We start from the raw sequence: 19,984 nt of genomic DNA, 5'->3' as shown, positions 1-19,984 counted from the left end.
AAGAAACACAAGATGTGAGTCACAGGAAAACTGGGTGGGGTGTATATGAGAACTCTCTCTACTACCTTTTCAGCTTTTCTATAAACCATCAATTATTCCGAAATCAAAAGTTTAATAAATAACAACAACTATGTGTGCCAAAACTGTCCCACCAGCCTCCAGTTTGTAACCCCTAACACCATCAACCCCAAATCACAAACACCACACAGATATTATACACAGCACAAATACACACAATATATTTTCATAAATGAGAATACTTGTGACCAATTATGAAGGGAGCTGCCATGATGGTGAGATGAGTAAAACAGCTGGCAAAACAACCTAATGCACCTCGAAGGGACTTTCATATACTTAGCCTAACATTCTCAGAATTGTGCAAAGTCTAAAATCTAAAAGCTTCAAATATATTCATATTTTGGGTATAGGTGTAAAAGGATGGTTTACATCTGGAAAGGATATTAACAGTAGGTATTCAAAGATCATGCTGGAAAAACAAACACCCACAGGCCAGGCAAAAACCTAAGATGGACTAGAATCAAGTGCCACAAACATAAGACACATCCTAACACCCTAAGAAATCAGGAAAGGAGGACACTGGAAGATGAGCTCTGCGAGGTTTGGAAACACTGACAGGCCTCCTTGGCTGAGGAGTTGGATCAAAAAGAAACAGAAACAGGGATGAACATGAAAGAGAGAAGAATGCTCTGCAAAGTATAAAGGAGTGAAGGCAAAGAGGCTGGTTAGATCATGGGAAGCCAGATCAAAGAGGGCCTTGAAAGCCAAGCTAAGGAGTTTGGCCTTGAAGCAGGGCAAAGGGACAACGTAACATCCTTACAGAGGGAAGTGGTGTGAGGAAAGCAGAGCTTGAAGAAGATGAATTTGGTCATGTTCCTACTACATTAATTTGGAAATGTTCACCCCCCTATACCATGCCACACCCCTGTAACTTTCTCACATATCCAGGTTCAAAGCCACAACGTCACTTTCAAATCCCCCTTCTGATCTCACCAGCTGCAATCCTGCAAACTCTATACCTCCCACATCTCTCATCCATCTCCGGCCCCTGCTGCCAAGACCTCAGTTCCAATCGTCTTTACCCTCTCTACTCCTCCTCTTCCCTTCCTGGTACTGCTTCTACTGGTGACACTAGACACCACTGACAAAGAAATATTCCTAAAGCATAGCTTATGACCATGATCTTCGCTGGCTCTCCACTCTTCCTTTTTTAAGCCTCAAAGAATAGTTTATTTATTTTTATTTATTTTAATTCCGGTACCGTCAACACACAGTGTGATATTAGCTTTGGGTGTATAATATAGTGAGTCAACAATTCCACATGTTGCCCTGGCTGGCTCTCCATTCTCTAAGCAGCACCAAGCCCTACAATTGCCTCCTGCCTCCAGGCCTATATTCTGTCACTTCCCCCCAACACTCCCACACTGATTCTCTGAATATTCCCTCTTCTTGTCCACCTGCGTCCTCTGTCGAGAGCACCTTGCTCTTAGCTCCATCTTTCCGGCAACACTTTTCATGCACATTGACTGACAACTTTTAAAAAAGAACAACAACAAAAAAACACCAAACCATGTCACTCTTCTGCTTAAACTCTTCTGTGGCTCCTGTCAATACAACACAAGTCCAGGCTCCCTGGTACACAGAGCACGTAAGGCCTTCATTGACTTAACCCCCGCCTATCCCTTCAAAAGAACCCTTCTACCCTCTACCTACTTATTGCTGGACATTTAGTGGTAGGAATATCCGATGCCAATATCACCACATTATTTCTTGTCTCTGTATCTTAAATCATGTTGCTCCCCTTGTCCATTTCCTTCTTTCTTGGGTTTGGCTGTTTCATCTTTTAAGACCTGTCATCTCAAGGAGATTTTCCTTAACCCCTCGTGTCAAAGAAGCTACTTATCACTTCCCTGCACTCCCGGGCAGCATCAACATTTCCACCTGAAGCAAATCACCTCATACTACAGTGTGTTTAGGTGTGTCCTTCTACTGCCACTTTCTCCAGTAAAATATAAGCTAATACTATTCTCATTCACTCTTACAAACTTGCCCCAAATAAACGTTTCCTTAACGAATGCTGACCTCAAATAAAAACAGGAGGTACTGGCTGCGTATCTCAACCAAATGGAGAGGATATGCTTCTGATACAGCTAAAAGTAGAAATTCAGAATCTTCCAAACTAACAAGTTCAGCATCTGAGAGCCCTACACTCTTCCTTAGCAGGTAGTCAACTCCCAGGAGGGCAAAAAATTCCTGACTCAGGATCTGAGAGGAATTAGGATCCTGGCTCCTTACCACCCTGAAGGCTTTTGCTTGACATGTAGTACTGGGAGCTGTTCAGCCTAGCAAAATAACCACGGGGTTAGCAATCCACTGTTATTAGTAATTAAATATAGAGCGGGTATCACAGTCGGCCTCTAGGAAGAAGTTGGGGACAGCTGTACAGAGAGACCAAGGAATAAAGCAAGAGATGAGGTGAGAGTCTCAGAGGCAACCCCAGATAAGAAGACTTAAATGGAAAACTGAAGGGAAGGGAAGTGTGCTCAAAGACTCAAATCCAGGGAGTAGGTTAGGAAGTGGTGTTCAATCTAGTAGACAGTTGTAAGGTAGGTCTTGAGGCAGTGTATTTTAAAAGTGGCAATTTGCACCACGTTAACCATTAACCCCAAAGGAGGACTCCAAGGTGTTATCACTGAAGAAATCTGTCCCCACCCCCTGTTCTTTCATGCTCTTCGTTCTCCCATCCTGGGGGTGAATACAAATGCATATCAACAACCTTTATGAAAAAAAAAAGGATAAAAATAGCTTTAAATAACGTACCTTTGATTTTTTGTTCAGTGGCCTAAAATAAAAACAAACAAACAAAAACAATGTAAATATGAAACTGAAAGAAATGGTTATGATAAAATGTTCATATATTACTATTATATAAGACATATACACTTTTATTAAATAAGGAATTTGTCATTCAGATGAACTGCATAGGAAAAGATATGCAAAGAAAGCATGCTTTTCCCACAGATGTGCCCCATTGTCTCTGATACAATGTTTAGTAATAAAAATTTTTGAAATGTTTCTTTTAGATACATAGCAGAGAAGACATCATTGTATGATAGTAAATAATTATGAAAAAAGAGACTGCACTGTTCTCATTTAGTTTTTAAATGATTTTTATGTAACTGTCACCTTTAACATTTCATGGATCTAAGGAGTTTTGCATATGTTTAAATGGCTTCAAAAATTCTTCTTTCAAATGATAAAAGATGAATTAAGTTTTCTGGAAGAAAAGCTGAGGTTAGGCTGCTATTTCAGTTAAACATGGCTAACTTTAAAATATTTTTGAGTGGGGTAAAAGTTTTCAAACACATCTGTTGCTTCTGACACATCTGCTGAGTCATTAAGATCACTGTGCTCAGAAGCCGACCTGCCACAAAGCCTGCCTTCCCGCGCCCTGCCCCGTCGCACACCCCGAGGTCTCTCCTAACGCGGAGTGGGGCGTGGGGGCAGCAGGGCTGCCTCAAGGTGCCTCACGCAAACCACAGAGGCCCCCAAAAGAAAGCACTGATTACAGACAGAGGCCACAGCCAAAAATCAACTTTTTTATGAAGACCAATTGCATGGGAGTCCTAAAAATAAAAGATAGAAGGATGGACAGGGAGGTGAGGAAAGACAGAATTAGTAGTGGAATAACCAGGAATTCTTCCAAAATAAAGATAAGGCTTTTCCTTAAGGGCCATGGGGCATGATAATTTTGTTTAGTCATATGAAATTATTTAAAATTATACATTAAAAATATAATTTTTTGAATCAGATCAGTATAGAACTAGGTGGTAAAGGACTATATGGCAATTACCCTACTCTTGAAGCCACACGGAACAATCTTTCCTTGGAAAGGATGAATCAGTGTGGGCAGTGAGCTACTTTATCAAATTTTAGAGCACTGATGCTATGGCAAATAATGGAGGCCCATCTTTTACTTTATATGGATCAAAAATTAAAAAAAAAAAAAAAAAAAAAACTGATGGAAGGACAATGGCAAAAGACCAGTCAACTAGCTTGAACACTTTATTTCTGGAGACAGTGTTTTAAAATTTGATGGTAGAAAAACAGTCTTCTTAGAGAGAACTTGGTATACACATACTTTATGAGAAGTACCATGTCAAACAATAAGATACCTAACTTTCTGAATCCAAAACATTACAGCACAAAAATTATTTTACATGCTGAACATCTTATTTTAAAAAAAGCTCTCCTGGTCTCTTCCACAGTTTACTTTCAAAGGAAACTAAGCACAGAAGCCACGACCACATTACTAAATCCCAAGACAGCGCTGCTCTTGTAGGCCTGAACATACAGGACGTGCGCTCTCCAACTCCTCCGGAGAAACAACTCCATGCTGCTTCAGAACACCAGGCAACCTCACTCAATGTTCTGTCATCTACAAGAAGGCACCAAGAAGACATCCAGAGGTGTCTGCCCATCAGAACACTGACTAACACGGTAAAGGGATGGGAGTCACAGAACCCAAGAGCTCCTAACAGATTAGGAGGAAACAGAACTGATAAAATGCCACACTTCTTTAAAGTAAGTTTTTGTGGCCTGGTCCAGACACCTAGCATATTACTCAGACTATTAAAAAGAGTATTTTCCAAATAGGATCAGTAATTTTAAGAAGTGTCTGCACTGTTCAAAATTTCAGGAGTCTATAGCCACATGTGGACAGTGTGAAATTAAATACCAGACCCCTGAAATTAAAGCTAGTCCAAACTGATGTGTAAAATACTAGGCTTCTATTTTTTAGTACTTAAAAAGGTAAAATGTCTCATTAATAATATTCAATACTGATAACATGTTAAAACAGTAATATTTTGGATATATTTGGTTACATAAAATGCATTAAAATTAACTTCAACATTTTTTTTTTTTTTTTTTACTTTTACATGACCTTGTCATTGAAACCCTCTGGGCCTCAGTTTCCTAATTCCCGAAATGGGGCGGGGGTGGGGGGCACTGCACTGCCTACTTTTCAGGGCTATTATAAGGGTCAAGTACAATATAAAAGATTTTTTCTTTAAGACACTATTCAAATGTGAGGTATCACTGTAGGACAGAAGTAAAGGCTTCTGTCAAATCTAGAAGCAAAATTATTTCCATATTGAATATTTTTTTCTTAAAAAAAAAAAACAAAAAAAAAAAACAGGGGCACCTGGCTGGCTCAGTCCACAGAGCACAGGATTCTTGATCTTGGGGCTGTGGTTTGAGCTCCATGGCACTGAGCTTACTTTAAAAAACAAACCTGAGCTGTGATTCCCGCAAGCAAGTACCACAAGTGCCTCACTGTATAAAGAAAGGGATCAGACAAGTGGCAGACACAGCACATGCCAGGCTCCGTTTCTGCCACGCTCTGCACCACTGGTCCCAACCCCTGGATCCCTAAGCACACTTGAACAGCTAAGAGCTCAGTGTCTGAAGCCAGACTCTGAATTCTGGCTCCACCACTAATACTCTGTGACCTGGATCAAAATTAGTTAACTTCCATAAAGCTTAGTTTCCTCATCTATGAGGGCAGGAACAAGACCACCCAGCCAGAGCTGTTGTGAGACTAAAAGGATCTAACTCATGAAGAGCTCAGGGGGGGAAGAAGAGTTTAGGATAGTGCCTGGCAGGCAGGAAGCTTTCAATAGGTATTAGCTGCCGCTGCTGCCCGCTGCTGCCCGCTGCTGCTGCCTGTCACCAGCCATGCCTGCCTGTGGCAGTGGCTCAATCCTTTCATGCTGGGAAAAGGCCCAACTCAAACACTCCAGGTTCCCAAGTCCCTGGGTTGTGTGTGTGTGTTTTTTTTTCTCTTAATCATCTACAGTACCTAATACAGTGCCAGATATTAGAAACTAACATTAGCGGGGCACCTGGCTGGCTCAGTCATTGGAGCGTGCAACTCTTGGTCTTGGGGTTATGAGTTTGAGCCCCACATTGGATGTAGGGATTGCTTAAAAATAAAATCTTTAGAGGCACTTGGGTGGCTCAGATAGTTAAGCGTCCAACTTCAGCTCAGGTTATGATCTCATAATTCGTGAGTTTGAGCCGAGTATCAGGCTCTGAGCTGACGATGTGGAGCCTGCTTGGGAGTCTCTCTTCCTCTCTCTGCCCCTCCCCTGCGCGCGCGCGCTCTCTCTCTCTCTCCCCCCTCCCTCCCTCTCAAAAATAAACATTAAAATTGAATAAAATCTTAAAACAAAGAAAAAAATTAGGAGTAAAGAATTAAAGGTTAAATTCACCTATTTCAAATGAGATAATCAGGGGTCAGAAAACTTTTTCAGGATTTCTTAGCCAGCAGCACTCAGTCTAGCCCTCAAGGCTGGATGCATACAAAGTGCTTTGAAAAAAAATGAATTAAAAAAAAAAAAAAAAAAAAGGACTGGAGACCAGCAAGGTGAAACGGGCAGGGCTAGAGGCTGGAAGAGAACACCCGACTGCCCTGGACTACGTTACCGCCCAGGCTGCTAAGAAAATGTTACCTACACCGCTGAACATGACCCCTAGTCTTCAGAACAAAAAGGTCTTCGGGAGACATGACAATTAATACTAAATTCTCCAAAAAGGGGAAAGAAAATTGGAAGTTTTCTATAATGTTAAGTCTCACTTAAATTCAACCTAAGTACATTTAAATCCACAAAGCTTAGAAAAATCCCCACAGCTCTTAACACAGTAACAAAAATACTCAACAGTCTGTGTTCAACAGGCTTTAAAACAGCCTCAACGTTAAAAGATCCCAATTTGTACTACTGCTTCCCTCTGGCCTCTCAATCTTTAAATGCTTTCTAGGAACTACAATTATATGCTTAAAGGTTATACCAAATGATCCCTCTATAATTAACCTAATTTCTCAACCTCCTTTTTCCCTCCTCACTACATTTCTCTCAAGATTCCTTCTAGAAATTTCTTCTAAAAACAAAACCTGGAGATAAATCCATGGTAACGACCTATTGCTACCACTGTTGCGCCCCCTCCCCCCTCCTTTTAAATAACCCAAGTAACTCCATTCTGGGCCTGCCTACTGCCCCCTTTTTAAGTACAGAAACCACATTCCCATGCTATGTCAAACTATTTCCCAAGCCTTAGAATTAGAAGATAAGTAAACAGCCATGATTCTTAAGATATGAAATAGAAAGCTTTTCAAAAAACAAAATTACAAATAAAGACATCCAGACATTGATCTTTATTGTGAGAGATGTACTGAGGCTGAAATATAATAAAAAGATGTAATCTTTGTGTAAAATTTCTTTAAAGAGGAAGTTAAATACTCAAATTTATATTTAAGAGAACAAAATTTTTAGAACTACCATAGTAAAAATATTACAGTGAGCCTTCTTTGTGTCTAATCATTTATATAATGAGTTATGTCACTTTTTTAAAATTTAAAATAGAAAATAACTAGGGCACCTGAGTGGCTCAATCGGCTAAGCATCCAACTCTTGGTTTCAGCTCAGGACACCATCTCACAGTTCATGGGTTTAAGCCTTACATCAGGCTCTGCACATGCGATTCTGTTTTCCCTCCCTTTCTCTCTCTCTCTGCCCCTCCCCTGCTTACTCTCTATTTCTGTCAAAAATAAATAAATAAACTTAAAAATAATATAGGGGCACCTCGGTGGTTCAGTCGGTTAGGCATCTGACTTTGGCTCAGGTCATGATCTCATAGTTTGCGGGTTCAAGTCCTGTGTCAGGCTCTGTACTGACTGACTGCTCAGAGCCTGGAGCCTGCTTTAGATTCTGTGTCTTCCTCTTTTACTCTGCCCCTCCTCCACTCACACTCTCTCTCAAAAATGAATAAACATTAAAAAAAATTTTTTTGATTAAATAAAATTTTTTAAAAAATTTACACTAGTAAATAACCTGTGATCAGAATTCCTTAAAAATACTATAGTGACTATTAGGGACTATTTCTGTATGCATGGCATACAGACCTGTTAAATGCCTTACAGAGATTATCCTGATATATTATTTGCAGCTTTCAAGTTCACCTTTAGGTTGTAAGAAAAAAAAAAAAGAAAGAAAGAAAGAAAAAAGCAAGAGGTATGAAGGATAGGGACACCTGGCTGGCTCAGCCGGAAGAGTCTGGATCTCAGGACTGGGAATTCAAGCCCCATGAAAGATTACTTGACAATAAAATCTTTAAAAAATAAAAGGAGAGGAGCACATGGGTGACTCAGTTGGTTGGGTGTCCGATTCTTCACTTAGCTCAAATCATGATCCCAGGGTCAGAGAGGTGGAGCCCTACTCCACTAAGTGTGGAGCCTGCTTGGGAGTCTCATTCTCTCTCTCTCTCTCTCTCTCTCTGTCCCTCTCCCCTGCTGGCTCTCTCTTTCTCTCTGAAAAATAAAGTTCTTAAAAAATAAAAATAAAATAAAATAAAAAAGATAAAGAACAACACCATCACACCAACTTTTGGAAAATGGCCAGCTGAGTGATTAAGCAGCTTCCCATTCTGTTCCTAGTTCTGTTATCCTGACAAAACCATAGCTGGCCACCTAACTCACTGTAATACTTGGGCTCCTTCTATCTATAGTGAACGGATCAGAACAGATAGTACCTAAAGACTTTTTCAGAAATAAAAATATATAGGGTTTTTCTTTTTAACATTTGCAGAGATTACATAAAACAGCCAGATGGTTTTTACTGTAGTGAGTTTATGCTCCAACATTTATATAAATGAGCCTGCCTACCTGGCTTACGTAGATGTCTGCCACCTACCTGCATACACCTGCTGGCTCCTTCTACAGACAAAAAAACAAGCTTGAGGAAACTTGTCTTAAAACTCTTGTGACTCACAATCTTTCACATGGACTGTAAGTGTGCCAACCTGGGATTCTTCTTTGTTTTGTTTTTTAATAGATATTTGGTAACAGCCTATAGAAATACCAGCTGTCCTCACTTCTCCAATGTATGTCGTTTGAATTCAGTTATAGGCTGATTATCTGGAATTTGAAGAACAGTCTTATTTACAGTGGCAGCCTACCCTACTACACTTAACATTTATTAGAGGTATTAAACGTTCATATCGTGTTCAGTGGTTAGATATTACTGTGACTACAGGACACACTGGGTACCCTACCAATGCTACTGCCATTATCACTAAGCCTCTGCGACGATTCCAGCAGGACATAGTCAGGGTGAGAGACTGGAATGGGGTGAGGCAGGGATGGAGGGGAAAAGAATATGAAAAGCTGTCATTTCAGATCTGATGAGCAGCCAAATGGCACAAAAGTCATCACTCATGTGTTAAAGACACTGACTTGGTGATTTAGAGATTTGGTTATAATAGAAGATAAAGATGAATTTTAGCAATTAGAGCCATTATTTGTATTTGTCACAACTTAAATTGTTTTTACTTAACATTACACATTTTAAAAGCGTAACTTTTAAAAAAATCATTCCAGTGGTCCACCCCCTCCCCGTCTCAAAATTTCGTGTGTGAACAGGGTAAATTCTAAATAAACCTGCTTCATTATACCTTAGGCTCCAGCCATTTCACAGACATACTGACTTAACCAGCTAAATTCTGAATTCCTTAGATGCAGGGATCAACAGGGTCTAATGCAACATGAGATGCATGCCAAACTACCAATCCTACCTAGCATACACCTAAGCATCTTCTTTAACAAGTCTCTGAAGTTTCTTAGAAGCTCTCTTCGTTAAGGAAATGGCCCTCACACCATGGAACAAGAGTCTCATTAGGCGTCTCCCACCCTCAGACTTACAGACTTCTCAACTTACAGGCTTACTGACTTTTCCACAATAAACCCTGAGTTAAAGACTGACCACACTGGAAAGACCAACCCATATCAACAGGCCTCTGACAGAGAGGCCTGAGACATCATCAGTGCCAAAACTCTATTACAAACCTGTTTCAAACTCTGTGACCCTGCTGCATGCATCCCTCCCAGTCATTTCTGAAAGCAACCAAAAGGCCCCGATGCCTAGGGGAGCCTATCACCTCTTCACTCTCAGTCCTCCAGTGGTCTGTATTCTACCAACCCCCGCTTCCAGCACTCATTGGTCACGCTGTAAGCTCAGCACTCCAGAATGAAACTCTCATTCCCCTTTTCTTTCTATTTCTCTAATCTGATTAAGTGCTCCCACGATGCACTCTGTCACTCAGTCTGGAACCTAAGTGTCAACCGAAGTTACTCTTCCTGCATATCCCCTTCAGTCCCTCCTAGCAACCTAGCCTCTAATTTCCACCTCTTCCAACCCAAGTCCAAGTCCACTAAGGTAAACATTCTCAAACACATCAATAACTCTACTAAAATGCCTTCACTGTTTTCCCCAACACCTAGCGGCCAAAACCTAGAGAAGAGTCGGCAGCTACTACCACCCTCTGCAGGCTCATCCTTGGACATTTCTGCCCTTCATGTCCCACCCCAGACAATCAAAACCTATACTTCTGTAAGGTTGTAGACGCTTACCTCGGAGTCTACTCTGCTTGGAAGTCCTTTCTATTCCACTCCTTGCTCACCGGGCTAATTTCTACTCTAAGAAAATGTCCCCATTCATCGGCCCTATTCCAGGCTGAGTGAAGCAGCACTCTGCGTCAACAGCTCCCTACCTACCACAGGTGTGTGTGTTGCTTTTCCCTATTAAATAATGCAGAGATAAGTGTGGAGCTGTAACACAGTGCCTGGCCCAAAAGAGCTACAGGTAAAAATTAAAGTCATAGTTCTCATTAGAATGCAGAGGTGGAACAGTAATTTCACTGGGTCTTTTGGAACTTGTTTAAGGTAAACTTGAGAGAGCAGGAGAGGAGTGCCCAGCTGTCATCAGGATTCAGTATTAATTTGTAAAAATCCTTATAATTATGAACAAAATCTTTTAGCTTTCTGCAATTTGTATTGCTTTGGTTACAGTTTCTGACAATATATGGCTAGAGACTGTCTACAGTAAAATATGTCTTAGGCTAATTTTAGAGTATCTTAATGTCAATAACAAATTATTGAAATCAGCCCAGGTACTAAATAAAAAGTGAAAAGGCAACTGACACTTTATTTCCAATTGTGTGCACTATGTGTATTACATTATCTTGTTTAATTAAATTCTCATTTTACAAAACACAAGGAAACTAAGGCCCAGGGAGCCTAATAACGTTTAAGGACACACCGTTGAGTACACTGTGTGGGAGAGCCAGATTTCAGTGCAGCCCTCTATGCAGCTACAAATTCCATGCTCTTCTCACGTATAGAAAGGTGTATATATATATATATTATGAAAACCTAGGAACAGTTAACTGAAAGACAAAGACCTGTATAAAACACTTACCTTTGAAAAACTGTCGGCAAGGTTAAAAAACCATGCATTAAATTGTACACACTTGACAAGTTACTACATACGCATATTCAAAACACTGAATATAAAAATGAATCTTGACTGAAGTTAAAACATTCAAATGCTTTAAAAAAAATCCAATAAGAGTAACTTTCTTTTTAAATCTGTTTAGACCACTTAATATAGATAGTTTATACATATATACTACCTTCTTTTGAGCAGCTTCCTTCTTTTTCTTGTCGTCTTTTTTCTTTTTCTTTTCTTCCATCAACTGTTCTTCGTCTTGCACTAAATCCCTGAACCACACAGTTGCAATTAACTTTCCCAAAAAGTATTAAGAAATAAAAATAAGGTTGCATACAGATTCATTTTCACTCTTATTAGAAATAAAGATATGGCAAATTATTCTTTTACATTCACTGAAATAAAACACAACTTGCAAGCTACTCTAACTCCACAACCCCTATTTAGTACTCTTCCTTAAGGAAGTCAGGTACCAGAGTTTTTATCTTCATGTCATGTCAAGGAAGACAACCTAAAATTAGCAAATTTTACTCTGGGAAACAAGCTACTCCTTCCAATTCTAGAATGTAAACATCGTGTGAGCCAGAGTTACCTTGCTCCCAGCCCCAATTATCAGTCAGTAGCTAACAGCAATGCCTGGGACCTCCCCACAACCCTCTCTGCCCAGGTAACTGGGGTGTCTTTGGCTTTCCTTGCTCTAAAAAGCTGGATTAACTATTTTTTTAAACACAAATTATTCATAAAAAGATCATGTATTTCAAGCCTATAAACATTCCAAACTATTCTATCAATACCTGGGAATCAATATTTAGGTTTGTTTCAATTATTAAAATCACAAATGCTCAAAGTTGTCTGGGGTGCCTGGGTGGCTCAGTCGGTTAAGCGTCCAACTTTTGGCTCAGGTCATGATCTCACAGTTCATGAGTTTGAGCCCGGAACAGGGCTGGGCTCTGTGCTGACAGCTCAGAGCCTGGATCCTGCTTCAAATATTGTGTCTCCCTCCCTCTCAGCCTCTCCCCCGCTCATGCTCTGTCTCGCTCTCAAAAATGAATAAACATTTAAGAAAAAAATTAAAAAACAAAAACACAAAGAAAAACTCGAAGTTGTCAAAAGAACCCCTAGTTCAGGATTTCAAAATGACAGACTGGGGAAATGCGTCTGTCTCTTCCCTTCCACTCCACCTTACTGAAATGATAGGAAGAAAGGGTAATAAATCTATCTGGAGCTGATGCATAAACAAGAGCAGAGAAAGCTACACCCAGGAATGGACACAAGAAACGTGGAGAATGGATGAACGTGTCACTGGAGCTCTAGAGAGGCTGAACGGAGCCAGGAGAGAAATCAGACACTGCCTGAGGGACAGGAAGGCCACAGGGGTCCCACTCCTCCCATCCACCTTCCATCCCCGTGACTACGTGGCCACAGGGAGCAGCAAACTCTCTAAAGAAACAAAACCTTGGCAGGAGGCAGGTAGGGCTCCTGCAAGGGGTTTGGTGCCCCAGATCAAAGTCTTCTTTATTGGGAACTATACCCACTCTGCATCACACCAGTAAACCCTGGCAATCAACACCCTCCTCAGATACAGACTCAGTATGAGCCCTTCTGTTCAAGGTAGGAGCCTCTGGGTAATGAGGAAAACTGGAGAAAAAGTTAGAGGACACTCACTCTAGTAAACCCACATTAATCCCCCTACATTCTAGAACCTAAACCTTCATCCATAACATCAACAGGCAACCAAAAATCAGATACCTGAAGAAAATCACACAAAGAGAAAGTACCTAACTGCTCCAAGGAAGATTCCCAGAGGAGACGTCTAAATATCAGGCAGGCAAAGCAAAATTCGAGCAACACGAACTAGACACGGGGACCTGCAAATAACTGATCAAGGCTGAAACGCATATGGCAGTGGGGATGCAGAAGATACAATGAGAAAGAGAAGTAAATACCTAAGGAAGTGCAAGGAGCTGCAGGTGTAGTGCAGTGAGATCACACCAAACTTAAGTTGGCTTTGCTGATGGAAGAAACTGAGAGGAGCGCATGTAGACAGTGAAAACAAAATGAGTGACATTATGTATGACAGATGGTAATTTAGTGAAGTTGAGTACAGAACCGATAAAATCAGTTAGAAGCCGGAAGAAGAGTGTAACGGTTGCTATAATCCGACGTCATTTTGTTCCAAGTAGAACTGTCGTGTGGCTAATGGAGAAGCACAATAGGGTCACGCCAACTACAGCCATGACTCACTCTTCCGTGTCTGGGAGGCACAGAGAGTGCGCAAGCTCACTCACTCTGTAATCCTGGGGAAGTCGGGCATCGAGATAGCCACAGCACAGGAGAAAGTAAAATCAAATTAAGTTACATCACTGTCATGTTATCCATTAAGAGCAGATTATTAGCTCTAACTACTGAACCTTCTTCAGCCTCAGTGTCTTCATTAAAATCAGAGATTAGTTTCTGCAGATGTCTACTTCATAACGTTTTAGTAAGGATTAAATGAGGAGTGCTTACTTAACACCTCTAGTAAGCACTCAAATGCCTAGTTAGGAGCTCCTCTCACCAATTCTCAGCAGCACTCACAACTGTATTTACTTCTGTCAAGAGTCTATGGGCACTTCTTGTGCAGAAACATCAGGAATCTCCAGCATTTGTTCTTCGTGTCCTCCTGTGAATATCAGAGCAGGTCCTTTCCAATCTTGTCCTCGGTCAGTATTCTTCTACTCTATGGCATGCTCCCTTTACTATTTATCTGCAATTTTTCTCTCTTCTCAAATTTCATTTTGAAGGATTTGATGAGTTTACAAGTGTTTTCTAGCCCCAAATGGTGGCTTTAGTAGTTATAAGATGGTAGCATGCTAGCTCTTGGGAGATACTACAGTATGAGCTGCTACTCTAAGCACAGGAGAAGTTCTGTTCTGCACCAGCACCATAGCCACCTGACCACACCTGACCCACACCTCCTCCTTCAGAAAGCCAAGCGGAAAAATATATAAATATACTACCTGCACCCAAACACTTTGGCTTTCAGGATTTAAATGCTAGTAGAGATTCATTTAAGACATCTAACTATCAGTTACATATCTATCAAAAGGAGGAAGGGCTGATGGAACTGATTGGTCCAAGTGGTCCATCGTACTTGACACGTGCTCCAAAAGAAAACACCAGTCAGTAATCCTTCATTCCTTGAAGGCTAGGAGCAGGATACCCCAAATCTCCAAGCTCTGGATCTAAGAATGAGAACAAACCTCAGAGTGATTAAAGTGTCCGTGACTATGCTGGGTACTTTATATGTATTTTACCGTTTAGTTATCACTTTTTAAAAAGTGATAAAGATGTTACCCTTTCATAGATGAAGAGACTGAAGCTCAGAAAAGGGAAATGAATTGTTCAAGGCCATACAGTTAGTGCAGGGTAGAGTCATATCAAGAATCTCAAAGTCCTGGTCTTTCCTCTCCAGCAAGAAATCTCCCAAAGTAAAGTGCTAGAGCCTTTCAAGAGCCAGAGAAAAGCAATCCTTTTGCTTTATACAAGTTCCGTGCTAGATCTTCTTACTTACAGCAGATCTTTTCCCCAGACTGTGTGCCTCCACAATCCTTTCTCATTTCCTTCCCAGTTTTACAAGAACACTTCCAAGGCTGTGTGACCAGGAGTAAGAATAGCAAAACAAACAAACAAAAAAAAACAAAGAACAAAGACAAAGACTGCACAGCCACTGGTATGAACAAGAGGGACCAGGCACTGGTGATCTTTAAGAGAATGATGGAGGTATTTGTTTTGTGAATGTTTGTGGGAGGGCGATGTGGGAGATACAACTAGATAATAACTAGTGAACGGCTGTAAGGTCTCACATCTGGGGAGTTCAATAGCTGAGAGAGAGAGAGGGAGGGAGGGAGGGAGGGGAAGGTAGCTAGAATGCTCCCCCAAATTAGCAAAAATGTCTGTCCCTTAGAAAAAACTCATGATGGAAAATGCCAGGTGCACGACAGAGTATGCAGTACACTTTCATTTGTGTAAAAAGCAAGTGAGAGGACATGCACTCTCATTTTCCTGTACATGTATGAAATGACTCTGAAAGAACATCTAGAAACAAGGAGTGGCTATGGGGGGAGGAGAGGGAGGACCTGGGCCAATTGGAGATAGAAGGAAAGATCTCAGTGTACAACCCTTTTCATAGTATTTTAATTTCTGAGCCATGTGTGAATGATAAACATTAAAAAAATTAAATATTAAAAATTTTCTCAAGCATTAAGTGAGTACAGTTTGATCTTCAAAAAGTAAAAGGCTGTTTTATGTTTTTGGTTTGCTGGAAAGATTTGGTCATGTGTGTGTGCTAGATTTTGTTAGGTTTCTTTCCTGTATCTATCGAAACAGTTATATGATTTTTGTCTTTTTTATTTTTTTCAAATTTTTATTTAAATCCTACTTAGTTAACATATAGCGTAATATTGGTTTCAGGAGCAGAATTTAGTGATTTTTGTCCTTTTTTTTTAATTCTTTTTTAATGCTTATTTTTATTTTTGAGAGAGAGAGAGACAGAGTGCGAGCTGAGGAGGGGCAGACAGAGAGGGAAACACAGAATCCAAAGCAGGCTCCAGGCTTTGAGCTATCAGCACAGAGCTGGACACAGGGCTCGAACTCACGAACAGTGAGATCATGACCTGAGCCAAAGTTGGATGCTTAACCAATTGAACCACCCAGGCGCCCTGATTTTTGTCTTTTGATGGCAGATACAATTAATTGTATTGGTTAGTTTTCTAGTAGTGAAAAGCCTGCATTTGCTAGTATAAAACTTCAGCTCAGGTCATGATCCCGCAGTTCTTGAGTTCAAGCCCCTCATCGGACTCTGTGCTGACAGCTCAGAGCCTGCAGCCTGTTTTGGATTCTGTGTCTCCCTCTCTCTCTCTGCCCCTACCCATGCTTGTACGCTGTCTGTCGGTCTCTCTCTCAAAAAAAAAAAAAAAAAAAAAAAAAAAAAAGAGAGAGAGAGAGAGAAAACTATAATGTGATAATGTGTGTGTGTGTGTGTATTTTACTAATTTTATTGGCAAAAATGTTCAAGAACAATAATATCCAGTGCTGGCAGAATGAGAGTTAAGAAATTCTCTCTTCTATTGCTGGTGGAAAACTACAATAATCTTTTGGAAAGTCCTGTGGTAAGTTTTTTAACAACTGAAGTTATACCCATTCTAGGCAGCCACCCATTCAGCAGAACCTATCTGATGGTAATAAACCCACAGTACACAAGGTCATATGCACATCAAAGTTCACTGAAAGGTTCACAAGGGAAACTGAATGTCTATAAACAAAGAAATGGCATAGCATAGCATGTTGTATGGAAAAGGAGTTGATCAGTTTACTGACTTGAAGGAATGTTCCTTTTTTATTTTATTTTTTAAGATTTTGTTATTTTAAGTAATCCCTACACCCACTGTGGGGCTCAAATCCAGAATCCCAAGATCAAGAGTCTCATGCTCCACCAACCGAGCAAGCCAGCTGCCCTAGGATGTTACTTCATATATATAAAGCAAGCTGCAGAAATGTAAACGTTATCCCATACTTTTTTCAAGCCATTTATACATGCTTTAACAATTTTATAAGAATTCAGAGAAAGACATGAGGAAATACCCTCCTGAACTAGGAACATCAGAGTAACCTCACAACTGGATCAAGTATTTAAGGAAATTATTAAGTTTTTTAAAAAGTGTATTTCAGGGATGCCTGGGTGGCTCAGTCGGTTTAAGCACCTGACTTCAGCTCAGGTCATGATCTTGTGGTTTGTGAGTTTGAGGCCCGCGTCAGTCTCTGTGCTGACAGCTCAGAAATTGGAGCCTCATTCAGATTCTGTGTCTCCTCTCTCTGCCCCACCCATGCTCATGCTCTGTCTTTCTCTATCAATAATAAATAAAAATGTTAAAAAAAAAAAAATTAAGGGGCACCTGGGTGGCTCAGTCGGTTAAGCATCCGACTTCGGCTCAGGTCATGATATCACAGTATATGGGTTCAAACCCTGGGTCGGGTTCTGTGCTGACAGCTCAGAGCGTGGAGCCTGTTTCAGATTCTGTGTCTCCCTCTCTCTCTGCCCCTCCTCCACTGGTGCTCTGTCTCTATCTCAAAAATAAACTATAAAAAATAAAAAAATAAAAAGTGTATTACAGGAGTTCCTGGCTGGCTCAGTCGAAAGAGCATGCAACTCAATCTTGGGGTCATGAGTTCAAGTCCCACACTGGGTACAGAGATTATTTAAATAAATAAATAAGCAAACAAACAAACTTTACAGAAAGTACATCTCAATTTGAAATGTTACATTACATGTACATAATTTTTGCAAATTAGTGCCAAAGAAATGTTTAAAACTCCATAATATCCAAGATTTGCTTCCACTACTCCAGGCTGGGGGGGAGGGGGGTGGAGAGAAAAATGCAACATGACTGACATAATGTTGGAAACTGCTAAAACCGAGTAATGGGTGCATGTAGCTTCTTTATTCTGTTCTCATTTGTGTGTGTTTGAAATTTTCCATAATAAAAGACCCAAAAAATTACAAGCCTCCACACGAATGATTAAAGGCAACATGGAGGGAGATGAGAGGCAGAGGAAGGAGCTGGAGTGTAAGAACAGGAGTCTTGGGGGCAGGAAGACAATGCAGCAGGGTCAGTCAGGATCAAGAATGCCCCTTCCTAGTCCTGCTCTTCCTGACGCGTGATGATTCGTTTTTCCTACGTCCCCAACATGAACATCATCAAAAGTAATCACTTCCAAAGGATACTCTTGTAAACTTCTATTGGGAGTATGGACTAATAAAGCCCACAGTGAACAATTTGGAAGTATCTAATATCAAATTTCAGATGTCACTATGTTATAACACATTGATTTCAATCTAAGCCCATAAAAAAGAAATTGTACAAAAATAGGTAGCACAAAATAGCCTAAAAGCCAGTGGACAGAGAAAAGTTAAACACACCATAATGTACTCATTTCATGGAATCCTACCCAATAGTGTCAGGAACGGAAGGGGGTTGTAGACGTCTACGGTGTGCAGGGAAGAGCTAACACAGCAGGTCTGAAACGGTGATCCCTGGAAAGGGTGGCCCTCAGCTGGTGTCAAGGAACCTGGGTTGCAGAGAGGTTCCACCATTTCCTAACCAGTAACAGTAAACTGTGCAAACCACACAGTTCACGCTGATAAGCACAGTTATACTTTCCTTTTGGGAATCTGGAATTTTGGTACATGTTAGGCAGAGGGTAGGTACCTCTATGACCAGCCCCTGATAGGAACTTTGGGCATTGAATTTCTAAGGAGCTTTCCTGGTAGACATTTCACAGATGTTGTCACAATTTGACGCTAGAAAACTAAGCATGCCCTGTGTGATACGACAGGGAGAGAACTCTTGGAAACTTGCACCTAGTGTCCTCTGGATTTTGCCCAATGTGCCTTTTCCCTTTGCTGATAGTTTTGCTGTAATTAATCAGAGCCATAAGTATAACTAGATGCTGAATCCCAGGGAATCATCAAACCTGAGGGTGGTCTTGGGGACCAAGTAACAAACATGGCTTATAGAGAAAGATCTCTAAGACACACTGCTGAGTCAAAAGAAGGTCAATATTCAGATCAGCATTATCATTTGTTAGGAAAACAAAAAGAAAATTCCATTAAAAGGTACACATTTTCCACAGTACAGTAGGGAAGCAGAGGGGAGCAGACCCTCAAGGTACCCAGATGAGTTGACTCTGCACCCAAAATTATGTAGTGATAACCTATTCAATGGTTAGCCAATATGCCAATACAAATGTCCTGTAAGCCAAGGAGTCTCTGTGCACTAGGAGAACCTAAGAAGAAAACATGACTTTAGGTTTTTTTTAATTAATTTATTTTTGAGAGGCAGGGGAGGGGGAGAGGGGAGAGAGAGAGAGAGAGAGAGAATATGAATATCCCAAGCAGGCTCCACACTGTGCAGAGCCTGATGTGGGGCTCAAACTCACAAACCATGAGAACATGACTTGAGCTGAGATCATGAATCAGACACTTAATTGATGGGGCCACTCAGGTGCCCCAGAAAACAGGATTTTAAACTATAATTTTGTATAAACAACTGAACACGTGAAATAACGAAACAAGCCACCATTTGGTAGAGGCTGTATGCAAGTTTAGGAAAATAAGACATGCATATGAGCTGTTACAGCTATGAAAGGCTTTGAGAAGGTGATCTTACAGCATCCTGAAGAGTCTTCCATAGACAGAGAGGTGGGCCTTTCAGGCAAGGGAGCACAGAAAGGGGCACAGACACAGCAAAGCATGGAGATTTGTTAGCATGGTGATTTCAGGGACCAGTACTCACAGAGAAAAAAAAAAAGGAGGGAAAGCTAGATAAAAGTAGAAGATAAATTGCTAAATAAGATGAAAGCCTCTTGCAATAATTTGAGTAAACATGCAATGTCCTGAGCCCTAACAGTGGATTGGAAATGAAAAGCAAAGGCCACCACCAAGGTAATCATAAGAAATTGGAATAGCTGATGGTATTAATAAGAATGACAAGAGAGGTATGTTAATGATACCTCCAGACTTTAGAAAGCAAATATTTAAAAGTGGAGGTTCTGCTGCTGAAACTGGTAATGCCATAACAGGACAA

At 40.7% G+C, this 19,984-nt stretch overlaps 1 protein-coding gene across 8 annotated transcripts in view; it reads right to left on the bottom strand.

Annotated features, from left to right (window-relative positions):
- Positions 1-19,984, bottom strand: part of TNRC6A (trinucleotide repeat containing adaptor 6A) — a 96,713-nt gene that overhangs the window by 62,410 nt on the left and 14,319 nt on the right. For 7 of the 8 annotated variants that reach the window (XR_005528777.1, XM_039234405.1, XM_039234399.1 and 4 more), the window contains exons 3-4: positions 11,545-11,632; positions 2,839-2,860 (exon numbers count right to left, since the gene is read on the bottom strand). Coding sequence is in view for 7 of the 8 variants with exons in the window: in XM_039234405.1 (XP_039090336.1) it covers positions 2,839-2,860; positions 11,545-11,632 (110 nt within the window). In the remaining variant the exon portion in view is untranslated. Of the gene's footprint in view, positions 1-2,838; positions 2,861-11,544; positions 11,656-19,984 lie in introns of all 8 variants that reach the window. The other variant, XM_039234402.1, reaches the window with a different exon arrangement.

This window comes from Hyaena hyaena, unplaced genomic scaffold (assembly GCF_003009895.1).
Source record: "Hyaena hyaena isolate Hyena2069 unplaced genomic scaffold, ASM300989v1 scaffold_88, whole genome shotgun sequence".
Taxonomy (NCBI): domain Eukaryota; kingdom Metazoa; phylum Chordata; class Mammalia; order Carnivora; family Hyaenidae; genus Hyaena; species Hyaena hyaena.
Note: the sequence above shows the minus strand (reverse complement) of the source record. Positions and strands in the feature narration are given on the sequence as shown.